This window comes from Diplotaxodon limnothrissa, linkage group LG22 (assembly GCF_057381915.1).
Source record: "Diplotaxodon limnothrissa isolate DT_005_m linkage group LG22, D_limnothrissa_male_GT1.1, whole genome shotgun sequence".
NCBI lineage: Eukaryota > Metazoa > Chordata > Actinopteri > Cichliformes > Cichlidae > Diplotaxodon > Diplotaxodon limnothrissa.
In genome coordinates this window covers 18907251-18926930 of record NC_140616.1, presented here as the reverse complement: position 1 = coordinate 18926930, position 19680 = coordinate 18907251, and the positions used below count along the sequence as shown (strand labels likewise).

The following is a 19680-nucleotide window of genomic DNA, read 5'->3' as shown; positions in this document are numbered from 1 at the left end:
CAAATGGAGCTCCTCCTCAAGGTTTCTGCTGGGCTTTGTCTGTTCTTGGAGTACTGTTTGTTCCTCTTTATGAGATAACTCCTCGTTTATCTCAGCCTTGGCACCAAGCACAGATGGATGACGTATGGAATAAAACAAGTTGGAGGTGAACAGTTTCACCCCTGACTTGTTAAAATTAAATCCATTTGCTTTGAACAGATGCCTGCGTTCCCAAAAAATATTAAAGTTGTCGATAAAATGCACTGAGTGGTCAGCACATGCTGATATAAGCCATTTATTCAGTGTAAACAACCTGCTGAATCTCTCGTCTCCTCCTCTGACCGGCGGTACAGGTCCACTGATGAATACAGCTGCATTCAGAGAGTTTACAGTATTTAATAATCCAGTAAAGTCCCGTTTCAGAACCTCCGACTGTTGTTTGGACACATCGTTTGACCCTGTATGCAGAACAATGTTTGTCACAGTTGGATATTCATCTGCAATTTGAAGAATTCTCTCCTTCAGGTTGTTGACCATATCGTTAGGAAAGTAGAGGACTTTAGTGTTCTTACCGCACATCCTTTGTACATCCTTTACAGCAGAGTCACCCACAATCAGAGTTTCAGGCCTAGCCTTTAGCTTTCCCTGTGGCCTTTCACTTTTCAACAGATTTTCAGACCTTATTTCGCTGCTTTTAGATGGATGGTTGTCCGATATAGATCCAGGGTCCTTTGATAGTGGAGCAAATCTGTTCTGCAGTTTCACATTCAGTTGTTTTGGAGGTTTGTTGTTAACCTTCCTATTCACGGTTGTCCAGTCCTGTTTCCTCCTGTATACAGGGGTAGAAGAGCTTCTCTGTCTCGTAGGAAGTGAAGGCCAGTCGGTTTCAGAGATTTCAGCTCGCTGTGCCCTGCCTGTGATACGTCCTCCCCCTTCCAGGAGACATGATTTATGTCTTGGTTTTGCACCAAGACAGTCTAAGGGGGGATTATCACTTGAGGATTTATAATAATGCACAGAGTCTACTTTCTTGGTCATGTTATCTGTGCTCCTTAGCTGTGTACTAGCTTGCTCATCGCCATTGTTTTGAATCAAAGGCAAGGTTGTTTCATTTCCACACAGTCCATTTACCTCCACGTTTACTTCTAAGCGATGAATTTTTGTCTCCAGTACTGCAATCTTCTGCAGGAGGCTGTGGTAGTCATCTGTGGAGAGGGAAGGCATCTTGTTGCTAGTTAGCCTAGCGGTTAGCACCTTTCCAGGCTATTGAGGCTGCTCGGTGCCCAGACGCTGTAATCAGGCTTCAGCTGTGTCTAGGCCACAGACACACGGAGCGCTGAGGATAAGGTAACCATAAAACGTTGCTGTTTCTGTTAAGAACACTCTAGTCCTAATGATCTACAAGTGTCCAGAAGTTATCGCAGGTAAGCTCACACGGAAAAAAGGGAAAAAATCAGCATAAAAATCAATATAAGAAGCAAAGCATTCAAGAGCAAAGAGATGAAGGAGTATTTCTTCAGCCAATCACATGGCAGTAACTCGGTTCATTTATGCATGTAGACAGAACATATGGTGTGGTTGCTGGTGCCAGACTGGCTAGTTCAGGTGTTTTAAAGCTGCTGATCTGCTGGGATTTTCCCACATGACTGCCTCTAGGGTTTATACAGACTTGTCCAAGAGATTTGCAGTGGCAGGGGGCAAGTTGATACTAACAAGATATGCCTAATAAAGTGTCAGTTGCTGTATATCCAGCACATAACCCTTTTGATTTCTAGTAAAAAAAAAAAAAAAAATTAGGGAAATTGGTTTGTTTGTCTATCAGGTGGATCACTCTGTTTTTATCTGGTATACGAAAATATCTTAAGAAATGCAGGCTGATCACAAAAGTGTTTTTATTTTTTATAGCTACTGTTCAGTTCTACAGTTATATTCTGCATTTTCTCTCTGCAGATGCTGCATTTACCTGATCGTCTTATGGAAAAGCTTAAAAGCAGCACCTACTCAGAAGGTATAAGATCGATCCATGTAGTGTTTGTGTGACAGTTTTATTTAGTTTTGCACTGCTGAAAATGATCTGAATCTTCTTTGCAGTGATGCTCACTCTAGGTGAAAATGAGAAGCTTCTCGAGCTGATTCAAGGTTTGTGCATTTTTTTTTTTCTCACTGATCAATCAAGTTGTGAATTCAGTGTTTTAACATCTGATTAATTAGAATCACAACTGCTGCCATCTGCTGTTTTCAGAGGTGGTTTTTCTCAATAGAAATCATCTTCACCACAAAGTCTGTTTTGTGGCTAGTCTGACACTCTTCATGGTATCGCACATATCATGTTTAAGCCACATTACGTGGTTTGTTTTTATATTATGACTCAAAGCTTTGTCATTTATCTTGTTGTGGCACCTTTATTTACCAAATATATATCTGTTCACATTTACTCTTTATTACTGTCTTTCAGTCAGTGTTTAATCACTTGAATCTAATCATTTTCCCTCTTAGCTTTCAAGCCAGGGAAGATGACGATCCTGGCTTACCAGAAAGACAGCAACAGGAAACATCCGCTTCTTGGTCAGTAACAACCACCAAAATAACAAAGCCATATTTGTTTTCAAATAAACTCATTCATTCATTTGCTCAAGTAAAAGAATGCTCTTTTTTTTTTGGAGCACTTCAACAGCATGATTAACAATCTCTTTTTTCGTCCTTGACATACCAGCGAGGCAGAGTTTGACAAACTGGTTCCCTCTCCTCTAAACTATCTGTGTCATCGTGATCTTACAGGCATGCAGCACCTCGTCGAGTGCGTTTGTGTCGGAGCAGATGAGAAGAAGCATTACCTCTGCACGCTCTGCGGCCTAACAGTCGGCGCCCACGTGATCATCAAACACGTCCTGAGCTTTGACCACATCTTTTGGTATTTTGTAAGTAGCAGTGGCATCAAAGACCATATTAATTAAGTTAATTGCTTGAGATGAGTTGTAACTTAGAGGATTTCAAATTGTACAGTTTGAGAGTTCAGCTGAGTTGTTTAGAAGGCAATCAGATGATTTGAAGTAGTCGGGCTGATGTAATGGGAAGTTAAGATTTGAGATATGAGTGGATGCGTCATCATGCAGACTTTCAAACTCTTCATCTTCAAATTAAACTACAAGACTAACTCACACTGAGCTCACACTCCTCACCTATCTCTAGCCCAAATCCTTCAAAGAGCAGCTGTCCTCGTCGCCTTTTTATTGACAACTGTTACAATACACATCACAGCAAAAGCACCCCCCCTTGGTTACAAAGACAAGGTACTGTGTGTGTGCGTGTGTCTCTGTGTGCGTGACTTCCTGCTCACCAAAAGGATCATAAAAGCAGGAATTAACATCAAACAGAATCTTCACAAGGGATGTGCTTGTGATAAAGCCTCCCCCAGCATGGAGTGGCTGGAGAGGTGGTCAGAGACAAAGGAATGTCTTGATCCTATAGATTGAACTATAACTTTACAAATTTAAGAAACACAATGACACATTCAACAATTAGACTTAACATAAGGGGTCACTACAGGTTTTCGCTTTGGCAGCGGTTGTCCTTCTCTCATGGATTGGCTGGAGCTTTCTTTTGGCGCCTTCCCAGCTTTGACAAAAGTCCAGCTGGGATAACCACATTTACTCAGGGCCTTCTTGGTGTGAGGTTCCTCTTCTTCCCTGGCCACTGTGTCTGTGGGGATGGTGTTCGCTCTATGTTGTAACATCCTAATGACACCCAGTTTATGTTCCAGTGGATGATGAGTGTCAAACCTTAAATGCTGATCTGTATGTGTAGGTTTACGGTACACATCAGCTTTTAGAGGTCCCCCATTACTGATGGAAATCTCACAGCCTAAGAAGGCTAACCTGCCACTTTTCATATCCTCCCTGGTGAATTTGATGTGTCGATCCACCGAGTTAATGTGATCCGTGAAATGTGGTACGTCCTGAGATTTGATTTTCACCCAGGTGTCATCCACATACCTGTTTCTGCCTGTAGAACTGACACTTGTATGTGAAGTAGGTGGAATTAAGACCGTTCTAAAAGGAAACACACTTGGTTTGTGAATGGTACTCATGGCCATTGATCAGTGGGCTTTGATCAGTGGTTGTTGATCAATGGTTGTGAGAATTTGCATAATTATTGATGAAAAAACTGACCTCCCAGCCCATTGTTCCTTCAGTGGGCTGGCTTCAGTCATTGTGCAAATGTACTGTTTATAAGATTGGGGAAACCTGCAGTCAGCTGAGACTGAAGAAGTCACTTGGATAAGTGACGAAACGTTTCTTCCTCTGAAAACGCTACGTCCAGATGAACAGAATCAACCTTTGGTGATTTACTTACCTGGATGATTGAGCATGCATCAAGAAATTGAATTTGTGATACCACTGGAAAAACAAAGATCCATCTGTGGGGTGGGTGATGACAGTATTTATTTATTTATTTACAATTTTACGTCAAGCAAATACGATTCTTTGATTCAGCTCCTGGACCTAATTGTGGTACGCTTGAACATCACTGCTAGACTCTTTCAGTCAGTCAGCAAAATGATCAATAGATATAAATTTATTAATAAAAGAAATTAAGCACACTTTTTCCACCTCAGAAGTCAATAATACCCTTTTCATCAGAAAGATCTTCTTGCGACTGCTTCGCGGTAGTGTCAACCACTTTGGCACCAGTTTGCTTGAGATTGAAATCTAGGCTTTGATTTCAGATTTGATTTATGTTTGGTTCACTCCCTCCACCCACCAAAGTCACTCTGTGTCCCTCTGTGACATCACTTCAAACGACTTCCTGTTTTATTTTGTAAATTCCTTACCCTTTGTGTCTACATATGGTTACTCCTGCTTTTGTATCTTTCACACATGTGGTTGATTATCCAATCAGCCCCCCCTGTGTATAAGTTTCTTGATTTGCCCATCTCATTTGCTAGATTGTTTGTGTATGATTCAGTACTCAAACTTTCCAGCCATTCCTGGTTCAGATTTTTTTCCTTGTGTGTTCCTGTTTGGTGTTGGTTTTCTTTGGGGATTACTTGTTTTCACCTGTTGTGTTTTGTTTTCCCTTTTGGCTCTCTTGCTATGTTTTACTTGACCAAGTGGTTTTTGTATCAGCTTTCTGAAAGAGAAGCTCGCTTTTTGTTAAGTTCCTTTTGGAATTGCATGTGGATCGTCTGTTTGAACTGAGCTGGTCACAGAACAATTTGGCAAACAATGGATACAGCGGACCGTGGATTGCTCCTGCAGAGAGCCGAGAAGGTGCTGTCTTCAAGGAGAAGTCTCTTCTCCAGCATTAACATCCCTGAAGAGATTCAACGCAAACTGAAGCCCACTGTATTGGTAATTTTTTCTAAGCTCAGGTTTTTAGAATACCCGCATGTGACAGATGGGTGCCTTTTGTGCTCGTTTTGGAATATTCCAGTGACTTTTGAAGCCAACGATGGTCTCCTTTCCAGTCAAGCCCCGAGCCTCCAGTTTGTTGGTTCCAGCCTGCTAGCTTCCTTTTTATCAGCTTGCAAAGAATCTTTCAGCTTCCCTTCATAATTCCCAGGAATCCCCTATATGGGGAATGCTTCCACTACTATTTGCATCAAACCTTCCAAAAAGATTCTGTCCCTTTGGATCTCAACTCTCTCTCTTCCTAAATCCTCCCTTCCTTTGTGTCCCTTCCAACTTTCACCTGTCCTCAGCATCATTGGAGCAAAACTGATGGCAGGTGTCGTCTCACATGGCCAGCCGCCTTCTGGCTCCAGAGGGTGATATGGTCCGTGACCTCCGTTTAGAGGAGCATCTTCAGGCAGATTTCAAGCATTTGCCTGTCCTGTGTCCAGAGGATTCGTCTTTGCCTTCCAGCTCTGCCTCTCAGCCCAGCTGCACTCGACTCACCAGACCGTTCCACAACAGTCTCTTATCTTTGAGACACTTCTTAGAGCGTTTACATCTGCCACATGCCCAGCCCTGAGGCAGAGGCAGTCCATTGTATTTTTACCACGTTTTCAGTTTTATAGTTCACGAGGTTCCTCTGCTTTAAACGACTTACTGTTACTATGATGGGTAACCAACTCTGTCTTTGATTTGTCTGTTTGCCTGCGTTCACTGGTAAACTATAGTTTATACTTAAAGTGTACTTGCTTTTTAAAACGAAGGCTTTTCCCAGCATACTTCCTTTACAAATCAAATGTGCAGTCGTCTCTTTCTGATGTAGATACAAGGACTGTGAGTTGCTTTTAGCAATGAAATTTGGAGGTTTTGTATCGGTTGATCTGCTCTTGTGGCAGCCTGTTGATGAAAAGTGGGTTAAAAGCCTCAGGCCAATCTGAATGACTTCACTGTCAGTAGAAAGATTTACAAGACAGAGTGGTGGGGAAGTGAGTGCTGCGTAACAAAGTTCATTGGTTTGAATCTCTGGTTGGCTGGGTGGTAGGGAGTTTCCTTTTTTCTGTGCCTGCGTGCACTGTCCAAGGACATGCCGGTTTGGTTATTTATTGTTTGACAGTTTGAGTATATCAGCTCTGTGCTGGGCTCATGCTCATGACGTGTGTGTGTGTGTGTGGTCATTTTAATATCTATCGCGCTAACTTGCTTGAATTACTGCATCTAGGTTAATGTGATTTTCACAGAACAGCAATTATTTTCTTGTGCAGATAAAATGGGAAAGTTATTTCCATTTCGATTGAGTGTACTTTTTTTTTTTTTTTTTCTTCCCCCATATGAATGTACCTGTGGTGCTCTGTCATTCCTGCGACTCTGTAACGATATGTAAGAACAGCCATGTTTGGCCTTCATTGTAGAAAGGTGGGGAGTAATATGTAAATTACTTTGAATGTCTTTGCAGAAAGTGTGGCATCCCTCTACATTGTTGTCAAAAGAGTGCTACTCGCTGTACAATCCCTCCTTTGAATCCATGATGCTTGACTTGGCAAAGCAGGCGGAGAAGATTCATGGAAAAAATGATTTGAAAGTATGTATATGTGAGGTTTCTATTCAGGCTTTTAAGATGATTGGAGGCGTTAATTTTTCTTAATGTGAAAATACAATTTTATTTATTTTGTTGCTGTAGCAAGTGAGCCTGGAGCCCGCTGAATTCAAGTCCGTAAACTTTAAAAGCTACACAGAAGGTGGGTGTCTAATTTTAAACCTTGGTTTAGGATTTATTCATCTGCACAAACTGGCTTTTTAGTGCAGTGTAGAGTAATGTTGTGCCAATTGATCTTGTAGCTTTGACGACCCTGGAATATATCAAGAAGTGCAGCTTGAAACCAGCCATCAAACCAGGGGAGAAGCTGGGTAATGTATCAGGGAGTCTTATGCTATCAGACTTGAGTAACTGCTGTGTTCAGCACAGCTATGTCAAACTTGGAGATGTTCAAATTGAAGTAAAAGTATATTTTGTTACTGTACATGTGTAGAGTTTTCAGCTACCTGTAGCCAATATGACTATTTGTAATTTTACTCTATATATTCTATCTGAATGCTGTATACTCTGTATCAGTAGGAAAATGAGAGCAAATCTGTGACAGAAAAGCATTTTTTACCAATAATGCTGAATGCTGTCACTTTGCAACAACACAATTTACAGCTGAATATCTAGCAGGGAAGACTTTTCCCAAGCATACCAGCTGTAACAAGTTCCTCTTATTCCAGTACCACGTTCAAATCCAGTGAGCTCCAGAAAGCGCCCTGTTCGTTCACAAGTGTTCATATGTTTGATTGCATGGCTAATCAGTTGATCTGATACAGCTGTGGCAATGCAACTGAAAACACCTGAATTTGATGACAGGTCTGTCCCAATACTCTGGTCTATGCAGTGCATCTGTACTTCTAATTAAGTGAAAACTGGTTATAGTTAAGAACATAAACCACACAGTTGGCTCACCGAGACTATATCGGCACCAATCGAGCTGCCACACCGCTTCACCTAAATGTGGGCCACAGACACACACTAAGGTGGACACGTGTGTAAAATGGCAGCATAATAAGTTAGTATAATAAACTGACACACTGTCTAAAGAAGACAAAATTTAGGACCTGCCAAAAATTCACCAAAACAAAATAAGTTCATTAAAGAAATCAGTTGACAGAAAATCCATGTTTTTATGTCCTTTAAAAAAACTGTTTTGAAGGTTTTAATGTCATTACAATACTTTCTCTTTTCAGAGTATCATGCTGTCAAAAATGAGTCGGCCCCTGCAAGCGAACCTTCAGAGCTGCGCGCATACTACCCAAGATGTAAACTGCTGTGTCAGGTGATAATTTGTCCTTAATAGCCTTTATGTTGCTGCTGTACCGCTGGCTGCTTTTTTTTTTTTTTTTTTAAATAAAAAAATTAAATTTCCAATGCACCGACTGTCTGGACAGTCTTGTTTCACATCTGTCTCTTTGCAACAGGACTGCGGTCTGATGTTGAAAAACATATCTCAATATCTCAATCATCTGTCAAATCCAAGACACAGGGAGGTACAGTGACTGTTTTGATTTTCTTAGTGTTTTTTTTTTTTTTGAGATTTGCTAATTAAACGTGTAGTAAAAACTCTGTTTTGATCTTCTCCAGATGTTGTGGAAACTCTTTGAAGGTACTTTTCTTTTTCATGTTTTGTGTAATAAGAGTTCAAATTAGATCTTAACTTTTTTCTTTTCTTCTTACAACAGAAGGAATTGAAGGCTATGAGAAAAAAGGTACACATACGTATTTGATTTGCTATCACGGAACTCATTATTTTCACATATTTGTATAGTTGTATTTTAGAAAAGTCACAGATGGCCTTCTGCTGTTGCTCAATTCATTCTCTTTATCACAGCTCACTTTTTCCTTCACTTACACTTGTATGTCATGGAGTGCTTCAAGAAAAAACAGCCAGCCATTGGTAAGTTTGCTCGCTGTGTTTTCATACGGTAGATTTGAAAAATGTTTGATATAATTTTGTTTTTTGGTTTCTGTTTTTCTTTTAGGTACAACCTTGATTGTGTCCTGCATTACCACAGAAGTTGATGCAGAGCCTTTTTACATATGCTTTGCTTGTCAGGAATGTGTCTGTCAGTCCTTGATTGAGCCACACTTAAACTCCCGAAAACATGTTGTGCACACACTGGTGAGGTTTTAAGTTATTATTTACTGCATTGATTAGTATAAGCGACAGTGATGTAGCTGAAATTATATTTTTATTTGGGCTGTTGCTCCAGTGTACTGATATCACAAGTATCACATTAATTCCTACATTTAGTTCATAGCTTTCCTTACAAAATCAAGAAATTAGGGGCAGCTCACGCCCCTGATCGCACAGTACTCTATATTACATAGACGGGCTCTGATGAAACATACAGTTTGTAATGAGCGACTCTTGTCTTCTACTCTTAGCTGTTTGAGAATCCCTGGCGGCTGCCTTTCGGCTGGGAGAATCTGCAGGATGATCAAACACTAAAGGCAAAGGCGTGGGAGGAAGAGATTAAGGCAAGACCAAAGGAGGTGGTTCTGAAGGTAAAATGCAAATTAATGAACCAAGGGGGCTCAGCTCTTTTTATAAATCCAGAAATTAAAACTGAACTAACATTCACTTTATGTGAATGAAGATGATAGGTTTGTAGCTTGAACCTATTCGTTGGAACGTTGAAGACAATATAATTACACAGCAAAGCAAGACACGACGTAGGCAAAGTTCTTCATGTTTCTCGTGCACGGGAGAGAACCGGACAAACGCCGTTCCTTTGCTTGACCCCAGTTGCTCTCGTCCGCTCCCCCGTAACACTGCTCTTTTATTGAGGTTACATTAATATGCATAGGTTCATTAACATACGACGTGTACACACACAAAGAGTACCTTGCCTGTGTGTGTTGGGGGGGGTCAGAGTGTGACCCCATAAATGACTTCCCTAAACCTGCTGGTCTGGAAGTCCAGCAGTTCATCTAAACAAAAGGCACTTAGCCTAAAACAGATATAGCCACGTTTATTCTACCATAAAACAATAAGAGAAGGTACGACCTCTCCCATGCTCCCAGAGTGCTCTCTAATACACACAAAGTCTTTGCAGACTATCAAGGATCAAACCTCTACCAATCTACAACTAATTATAAAACTCTAAGCATATATAAGTAGATATTTCTAAGCATAAATGACAATCAACAATACAAAACATAACAGAAGATATGTTTCAAAATTAAAGCAGGAAAATCCCAAATTTTTAAAAACACCAGTTAATGTAAGGGGAATCATTTCCTGCTGACTCTATCATTAAATTTTTCTGTTTTTTGTTTGTAATATAATATATTTTAAAAACAATGTAATCTTTGTTTCCCAGGTTCTTGATATGCCATGGTCAGTATTTTACAGGCTCAGCCCTCCTACTTTTGGAAAAGGTAAGAACTATAACTATATATATTTTTTATATATATACAGACAGCTTTAGTTTAATGCAAGGCATTGTAATAAAGTAGAAAAAGGTTCTATTCACACAAACAATACTGAACCTCAGAGCAACACTATGACCATTGTGCAGTTTTGTGTTCTGTTGATTATTTAAACCAGGTTGTTTTTTTTTTTTGTTTGTTTTTTTTTTTTTGTTTTTTTCAGGTTCTTTGATTAAAACAAAGAAAAATGATCTGTTCAGGAATGAGCATGTTAACAGAACTATATTAAATGACCTTTTTTGGGGGGAGGAGGGGGTCAGAAAGGAGGCAGTGGCTCCATACAGGGAGTGCAGAATTATTAGGCAAGTTGTATTTTTGAGGAATAATTTTATTATTGAACAACAACCATGTTCTCAATGAACCCAAAAAACTCATTAATATCAAAGCTGAATGTTTGTGGAAGTAGTTTTTAGTTTTAGCTATTTTAGGGGGATATCTGTGTGTGCAGGTGACTATTACTGTGCATAATTATTAGGCAACTTAGTTAACAAAAAACAAATATATACCCATTTCAATTTATTTTTACCAGTGAAACCAATATAACATCTCCACATTCACAAATATACATTTCTGACATTCAAAAACAAAACAAAAACAAATCAGCGACCAATATAGCCACCTTTCTTTGCAAGGACACTCAAAAGCCTGCCATCCATGGATTCTGTCAGTGTTTTGATCTGTTCACCATCAACATTGCGTGCAGCAGCAACCACAGCCTCCCAGACACTGTTCAGAGAGGTGTACTGTTTTCCCTCCTTGTAAATCTCACATTTGATGATGGACCACAGGTTCTCAATGGGGTTCAGATCAGGTGAACAAGGTGGCCATGTCATTAGTTTTTCTTCTTTTATACCCTTTCTTGCCAGCCACGCTGTGGAGTACTTGGACGCGTGTGATGGAGCATTGTCCTGCATGAAAATCATGTTTTTCTTGAAGGATGCAGACTTCTTCCTGTACCACTGCTTGAAGAAGGTGTCTTCCAGAAACTGGCAGTAGGACTGGGAGTTGAGCTTGACTCCATCCTCAACCCGAAAAGGCCCCACAAGCTCATCTTTGATGATACCAGCCCAAACCAGTACTCCACCTCCACCTTGCTGGCGTCTGAGTCGGACTGGAGCTCTCTGCCCTTTACCAATCCAGCCACGGGCCCATCCATCTGGCCCATCAAGACTCACTCTCATTTCATCAGTCCATAAAACCTTAGAAAAACCAGTCTTGAGATATTTCTTGGCCCAGTCTTGACATTTCAGCTTGTGTGTCTTGTTCAGTGGTGGTCGTCTTTCAGCCTTTCTTACCTTGGCCATGTCTCTGAGTATTGCACACCTTGTGCTTTTGGGCACTCCAGTGATGTTGCAGCTCTGAAATATGGCCAAACTGGTGGCAAGTGGCATCTTGGCAGCTGCACGCTTGACTTTTCTCAGTTCATGGGCAGTTATTTTGCGCCTTGGTTTTTCCACACGCCTCTTGCGACCCTGTTGACTATTTTGAATGAAACGCTTGATTGTTCAATGATCACGCTTCAGAAGCTTTGCAATTTTGAGACTGCTGCATCCCTCTGCAAGATATCTCACTATGTTTGACTTTTCTGAACCTGTCAAGTCCTTCTTTTGACCCATTTTGCCAAAGGAAAGGACGTTGCCTAATAATTATGCACACCTGATCTAGGGTGTTGATGTCATTAGACCACACCCCTTCTCATTACAGAGATGCACATCACCTAATATGCTTAATTGGTAGTAGGCTTTCGAGCAAATACAGCTTGGAGTAAGACAACATGCATGAAGAGGATGATGTGGACAAAATACTCATTTGCCTAATAATTCTGCACTCCCTGTAGTGTAGTGGTTAACACATAAGATCCTTGGTTTGTCCATCCCAGTCAGGAAGACCATCTAGTGTGCAAAATCAAAATTTGCAGATCCATCTCCAGACAATGAAAAAGACTTAAATATATATATATTTTTAATTATTTATTCACAGATGGGTCTGAACCAGAACCATATATTGAGCATGCAAACGTGCCCAAAGCTGGAAGTTCTTTATATGGCCGTCAGTATGTGTGTTCAGGGCTGTGCCTATGCTGTGTGTCTGTGTGCTCATGTCTGTATGAAGTTGTATGTGTACATAGGGATGTGTTTAGCTAGTGTAGTAGGTGAAAGGAAAAATCATCAAGAAAATGGTGTGGGAATTAAATTAGGAAAGGCACAAGTATTCATGTGAGGTCTCAGTTATGTCGAAGTAAAAACCAAACTTCCAAAACATTTGTTCTCAGACTTGAAAAATGAGACGGCGTCGTTGTCGAGATCCAAGTTAGAGATAAAAGACTAAAGTAACGTTTATATGGTTTGAAGGTGCCGAAGAATGCAGTAGTACCAATGAAAAGGGTTTGGAACCACCAGCAGTCTTTTAAGACATGGCTGTCCAGCCAAACTGACTGCCTGCTGCACATTCTTTCAGTTATTCATTACTTATTCTGATGTTGTGTGATCCATGTGTTAAGAAGAACTTTGTTAGCTAAATGATTTGAGCAAGACCATATCTGTCAAACTGGGGGGGAAAAAATGATTTGGGCTTGACCAAAAATAAGTACTCTGCTCTGAAAAACAACTCCTTATACGGAGATTACAAAACTTGTGTTTTAACCTAAGACTCAAGAAGGAGATTTTATGACTGAAAACTGTGCCAAATAAGACCTGAATATAATGGGGGCGACAAAGCAGGAGTGTTTATTTGTACACTGGGGTGGGCATGGAAGAGTTCATTTCTGTAAGAGACTTTTTTTTTTTTTTTTGGTAAAAGACCACTTTTGCCAAAGCGCCCACTCAAAGTTTGCCACAAACTACCTGAATATTTCACAGAGCATGAGAAGCAAAAAAAAAAAAAAACAGTATTTGGCCAAAGTGGGAAACGTGCATCAAGGATTGCTACAGATGTGCATAGCTTTGGCAGTTCTTAATGAAAACCTTTTCTGCTCAGGATCTCGGCCTGAGCAGTTAAATGCTTCAGCAAAAAAAACTTGCCATAGAGAATCAGGCAAACCGAACAAAGGTGTGCCACATTTGGTAGATCGATGCTGCCAGATAAATTTTACTCAAGTATAAAGTGAATAAGTACTGAATAAATATGTAAATTTCACATTGGGTTTAAAATTTTGTAAATCATGCAAAATACACCAAACAGTTGTGGAGTATGAGTGTCCTTCCTACATAAGTATGCAATTCAATGCTTATAGAAAGAGGTGCTTTTAGCTCCTCCCTGGGAGTGGGGTGGATCCATATTTGATTTGGTATGCTGGGTACCCATCCTGACACAACCTTCCCATTTATCTGAGCTTGGCGCTCATGGCCCACACAGGCTGGGTTTGTTTGTATCTCTGCTCAGTCTCACCCTGGGGTGACCTTTCGTGCATAAGGCGACTGTGCTAACCACTACATGCTCACATTGCACTGTTGCTAGTGATTCATGGTTAACATCCTGTTTTTGGTCTGTGGTAACTTTGAGCAATACCCTTTTTTTTTTTTTTTTTTTTTTTTTTTATATTAACTGAGTTGCTAAGCTGTACTTGGCTATAGTGATTGAATAACAGGAAGAGACCAGAGATGCTGAGCAGTCCGTTCTAATATCAAAAATAGTGCACATGGTGTGTCTATTACAGCGGTCCCCAACCCCCGGGCCGGTCCGTGAGTCATTTGGGACCGGGCCGCGAGAGTTGAGACTGGGGTGTGAAATGTATGGTTTTCAGGGTTTTTATCGTTTTTTTGTTTGTTTTCTTAGCGTTATTTCGTTAACTCTGTTTTCCTGGGTCTTTTCACGTGTGTTATGAATAAGTCTTCTTTTTTCGGTACCGGTACTAGTTTTATTTTGTTGTATTTATCCACGACTCCTTAAAGGACGGTCCGTCAGGCACAAACCGGTCCGTGGCGCAAAAGGTTGGGGACCGCTGGTCTATTAGAAGCAAACAAGTGGGGGCTTTTGTGTACCCTGCTGCTGTGCCTGCACACTTTTATTTTTGTTTTATATTTGCCAGACATTCTGTGCTTGTTGATGAGGGAAATGTTAATACATTTTTTTTTATTTATTTTTTTTTTAAAGATGAATCTGAAACTTGAACATGTAGAAATGTTTACGTGTTTGATAAAATTCTGTATGCACCCTGTAGTGAACATTGCTATTAGGGGGGGGGGGATTAAAACAAAAAACAAGATTTAAAAATTTTTGTTTTGACTGCAGTACTGGAGGGACTTGAACAACAGCACAAGGTCTTGAAGAATGAAGGTTAGTGATAAGTTGGTTTTGATTTTTGTTTTTTAAATTGAAACTTTTTTTCTTTAAATAATGATTTTTGGTTGTTTTTGTTTATGCCTCTGCAGTTCCACCTTGTCAAACATATAGCAAACTCCAAGGAAATGAATCATTTCCTCTACTTGGTAAGTACTACTAGAATAAGACTGTCAAGGTCTCTATTAAAATATTCTTATTATGACTCAGAAGAGAGTGAATATCACCAATTCTGTATCCCACTGTAATGATGCTGGTTGAGTTGAGGAAGGAGATGATAAAGAGTAATTCCAAGAAAGTCTGAGATATTTATTTCACACACAGGCTGACATCTCCCATTCTACAGTGCAACAAAAGATTTCCTCGCTCCCATCCATACTTATATTCATAGTGATCCGCACACGTGTTTGCCCTAAAGAGGGGATCTGATGGCGTCTGTCTCCCCCAAACATGCTGGCACTATAACAGAAACGGCTAAAAAAATAAAATAATTTGAGACTTGGGTTTGGTTAATGTTTTGTTTTTGTGCTTGGGTATTTTGTTCTGAAGCCCTTTGGGATGTTTATCTCTAAAGGTGCTATAGAAATAAATTTTTACTCAGATTGTAACTGCTGTTTTCATTCTTCCTTTTAATCTCTTCATTGCAGGCATCGAGTTCATCGTGATGTATGATTTATATGTCAAAGAACCCAATTCCCCAGAAGCACATTTTCTGTGTTTGCTCTGTGAGAGGAGGCTGTCAGAGCACGAATGCTACGACCATGCATTCAGCCGTGAACATGTGGCAAAATTCCTGGTGAATATCTTCTTTTTATTTTGAATATCCAAGTTCTCTTTTTTTTGCAAAAATCCCAAGTAGATCAGCAGTTTCTGAAATACTCAGAACAGCCCATCTGGCAGTGGCACCAGTAACCAACTTTAATCACTTTCCTTCTCCATTCACATGCTCTGAACTTCAGCAGGCCCACTTACCCATGTCTGCATGCATCGATGCATGATACTGATTTGGATATTGGATACAAAGGAGTAAAGTGTGTACCGTGGAAGAGTGACTTGTATATTTTTGGTAAACTCTAAATTTAGACAGGAGGAACTTAGGACCCTGGGGGAAAGTATTGACTCCATGTCAACTTAATTTAATCACTTTAGGTTTTATTTCTATTTAATTTCTATTTAACACTTAAACAACTGCCAAAAAGACACCACTAACAGATAATTTATTTAAATAAGTGCAAGCAGCAGCAGGTTTTTTTTTTTTTTTGTTTTTTTTTTTCTTTTCCAGGTGAGTGTACAATAATCTTTAGTTTAATTTGTTAGCTACCAGGCATATTAGCCACAGTAACATCATCCTGTTAAGCTAGTCAGTAGTTATTAATTCAACAGATGGAAAGAACGTGATTATGTAATTATGGGACAGCTCTGTATCGAGTTACTGGTTTCAGTAAATTCAATAAAATTAGGGTAAAAGTAATTTTAATATTTTCTAAAAAAATTAATTCTGCATTACATTTATTTTTTAACTTGTAAACATTGTTTCCGCTGATAAAATGTCATTACTAAGTCAATCTTCAGAACAGGTGGTGGTCGCCACCCGCCCCACTTTTTTTGGGCTTTTGTTTTAAATGGCTTTAAAATGTGGACTATTTTAAAGTCATCCCAAAAATGTTTTGATGGTCAATCTCAGCAGAGTTTGAGATTTGGAAACCCCAAACTTTGAGGTAGAGAACTGATAATTTGTTTAAACTACACTTGTCAAAATTATCCCTAATTTATTTTAAAGGGTGCAAAAAATCCCACAGGATGGCAAAGGGGATTTTTTTTTTCTTTTTTCAATACAAGTTCACTAAACTGAAAAGGCTAGACAAAAAGCACCTCCAAATTATTGAAGCTCTACCAAGGTCGCTGAATCAGTGATTCCCTAATGCTGGGCAGACACTGTGCGATTTTTGGCCCATTTTGAGCCGATTTTTCAGTTGTGCGACCGTTTTGGTGATCGGCCCGATTTTGGCCTTCATCGTGCATCCTGTAGTATACGTGGGGTAACGAGAAGCGATTAACACCTCACGACCAGCTCCCGTTCATCAACCGTCGTGAGCTCCTGCTCAAACTGTACGATTGACTCGCAGGGGTTAGAAGTTCATAGGTCACGTAGTGAGGGTGTCACTGCAGCTTCTCACACTGCTCACGCGCAAACATATAAAAGTCGGTGAAAAAGACGGAGTAGCACGGCAGTGCAGCGTGTGATCTGGACACAACCAATGGAGGCACTTTTAGAACTTTGGAAAGCTCATCCGAGCCCTTTCGATGTGGCCTCAAAAAATTATCACGGCCACAACAACCGTGAAAATAGTTGGATTTACACTGCTGCTCAGTCACAGCTGCCTGATCAATGTTTTAAATTAGCAATTTAGCAAAGTTGATGGTGGTGGTGTGTGAGTGAAAGACAGAGGGAGAGCAAGCGACAGAATTTCTGTTATAACCTTCAGTTTATGGATGCACAGTTTGAGCACTCAGGTCGCATCAGAGCATCGGGCCGTATAGTGTGAGACCCTGCATCGTGACCTACGAACTTCTAACCCCTGCGAGTCAATCGTACAGTTTGAGCAGGAGCTGAATCGCACGACTGAAAAAAATCGCACAGTGTCTGCCCTGCATTACCCTGCCAGGAATTCAGAAATTCTAGTACTTTCCAGCTCTCCCTATATGGTTCCAGCTCTATCTCCTACGAGGCCCCTTGGCACTGTGTATCCCAAGCCAATTATCTCATCTGCCTGCTATCAGAGAAACTTGAGGGTGCATGTGGTCTCAATCTCTCACTTCAGTTAGAGCTGTATGTGGAGAACTCTTGGTACGATATTGGTACATACACTTACACACTATTCGTCTTACACCTATGTGTTGTGAGATAAATACATTTTTTATAGTGCACTCTCACTTTTCCAGTATGAATTATTTTTACTTTCATGATTTGCAGTAAATTAGAAGAAAATGATGACAGGAGGTACCAGAAGCAGTGTATTCTTCCTCCTGCATTTCTGTTCTCAAATCAAATCTGAGACTATTTCAAAATGTTTAAATAAAATGGTTTATAATGGGCTTTTTTTTTCTTCCTCCTTCTGTAACTGTTTAGTAAAACTAAAAAGGACTAATGCTGAGTCTTTCACTTAAAGAATCAGTCTTTGTAACAAAGTTTAGAAACTTTTATTAGCAAATGTTAGCTGAAGACTATGTAAAAGCTTGCAGCTTGGAGTCATATGAGCAACTGCAGGAAAAAGGAAGCTTGAGTGATGAAAGTTGGAAATGTTGTATCAGGTTTAATTCCTACTGTCTGAAGTGTCCAGTAAATGCAAATAATGTAGAGAAATGAATCCCAGAGAACTGAACTGAAGACATGTCAATAAAGCTTGTGTTCATCTCTGTGCGTAGGACCGTTTCCACCCAGGCTCACTGGATTCCAGCGCTGATGCAGAGACATTACTGGACTTGGCAAAACAGGCAGCAACAATTCACAATAAATCTCACATACAGGTATTCTCTACTAGGTTGATAAAGATGGTTGATTTAATTTAAACTTTTGCTCTTTCCACACTTATGCTTTTGAATCGGTCTTCTCTCGAAGGTAATATATTTGCAGCGTCCCATTACGGAGCCATACCCCTACGTTATAGGTGAGTATTTATGTTGCAGTTAATGTTTTTTTTCAGTGGCATCTGCAGATACATTGGGTTGGACACTTTTCATGTGTTCTTTTCCAGCAACAAAAATCTTGGAACGTGTAAAGTGGAAAACTGAGAACAAAAAGCTTAAACCCCAAATAAAACTTCATAGAAAACTGGGTAAGTACACTAAAATGTTTTAAGAATCATATAGATGTTCAGTATTGTCCAAGCAGAAAATGTGCATGCGTGGCTCCCAGGGTGGCATTGCATTGTCTTTATTTGGAAAGCTGACTTGCTGTTTTTTGTTTACAGAATGGATGCCTAATATGACAACTGTACTCAGACTGACTTGTATATCCTTTTTTTTTTTGTCTCAGTTCCGAGGATAACTGTAAAAGACGAGCAACGCGTGAGAGGTGTCTGTCAGAAAAATGGCAGCACCAACACAGTCGGTGTAGAAGAAATCAAAAAAGAGCGTGACACACCGACACAAAGTGAAAATGACTCGGGGTTGAAAAGTGAAGCGGCTTCAGAAGTGATGAACAGTCCAGGTGAGGTGTGTCGGGCGATAAAGCAGGAGCCAGAAGAGGCTAAAATAAAAGGATCAGCTGGGGCGAAGCAAAGCTGCCACAATGCCAACAAAGATAATGGTGCAGACTCTGGGATAGAAGATGGCAGAAGTAGCAAAGATGTCCCAGCACAGCTGAAGAATTACAAAGAAATGGAAAGAAAGAGACAGCACAGTGTGTCTGAAACATCGCAAGAGGACTCGTGTCCTACTGAGTGTGTGGGGAGAGAAATGGGCCCTAAAAGACAGCGTCGGACCTCCAGAGAAGACTCGTGTGACAAAGCCCCAAAAATGTCTGATATTAGCATAAAGAAGGAGAACAATGAAGATGAAGCCTGCAAAGCGGCAATTGACAAAGGTTTGGAAGGTTTTACTGACCATCTTACTGTTTTTGTTTTGATATGTCAAGAGAGTTGGTTTTCTCCTCTGTCAGGGGTAGACATTTGTTCAAACACAAGTAAGAGAAATAAGACACTGCAGACCGACTCAGAGAGTATTAGAAACGTGCGCACGGGTGAATGACTCTGAGAAGACACACACACCGAGTGCAGGCTCGGTTGCTTTATTTATAGTGAAAGTAAGTTACATAGTACTTCCTCTTTTAACAGAAAGGGGAGAGGTCAGGCATTATCTCAGCTTATCTGACCTTGCACACATACACTGAAAATAACAATGCAGAAGTATATCATGCTTATCTGACATCACACACTGAAGTAAGGAATGCATTATGTTCTCTTTAACAATAAGCTTGGTTATGTGAAAATATATGAACACACAAAATAT

General features: G+C 40.2%; 1 protein-coding gene across 1 annotated transcript in view; it reads left to right on the top strand.

Annotated features, from left to right (window-relative positions):
- LOC146609792 (uncharacterized) overlaps positions 1-19680 on the top strand; it is a 56758-nt gene that overhangs the window by 27549 nt on the left and 9529 nt on the right. Inside the window, exons 8-29 of the mRNA XM_085345827.1 lie at positions 1930-1987; positions 2071-2118; positions 2476-2544; positions 2758-2897; positions 6826-6951; positions 7051-7108; positions 7209-7277; positions 8148-8236; positions 8379-8447; positions 8542-8563; positions 8640-8666; positions 8789-8854; positions 8940-9079; positions 9346-9465; positions 10284-10341; positions 14623-14667; positions 14763-14819; positions 15318-15466; positions 18097-18198; positions 18290-18338; positions 18426-18506; positions 18707-19255. Of these exons, the coding sequence (XP_085201953.1) occupies positions 1930-1987; positions 2071-2118; positions 2476-2544; positions 2758-2897; positions 6826-6951; positions 7051-7108; positions 7209-7277; positions 8148-8236; positions 8379-8447; positions 8542-8563; positions 8640-8666; positions 8789-8854; positions 8940-9079; positions 9346-9465; positions 10284-10341; positions 14623-14667; positions 14763-14819; positions 15318-15466; positions 18097-18198; positions 18290-18338; positions 18426-18506; positions 18707-19255 (2191 nt within the window). The remainder of the gene's footprint in view (positions 1-1929; positions 1988-2070; positions 2119-2475; positions 2545-2757; positions 2898-6825; positions 6952-7050; positions 7109-7208; positions 7278-8147; positions 8237-8378; positions 8448-8541; positions 8564-8639; positions 8667-8788; positions 8855-8939; positions 9080-9345; positions 9466-10283; positions 10342-14622; positions 14668-14762; positions 14820-15317; positions 15467-18096; positions 18199-18289; positions 18339-18425; positions 18507-18706; positions 19256-19680) is intronic.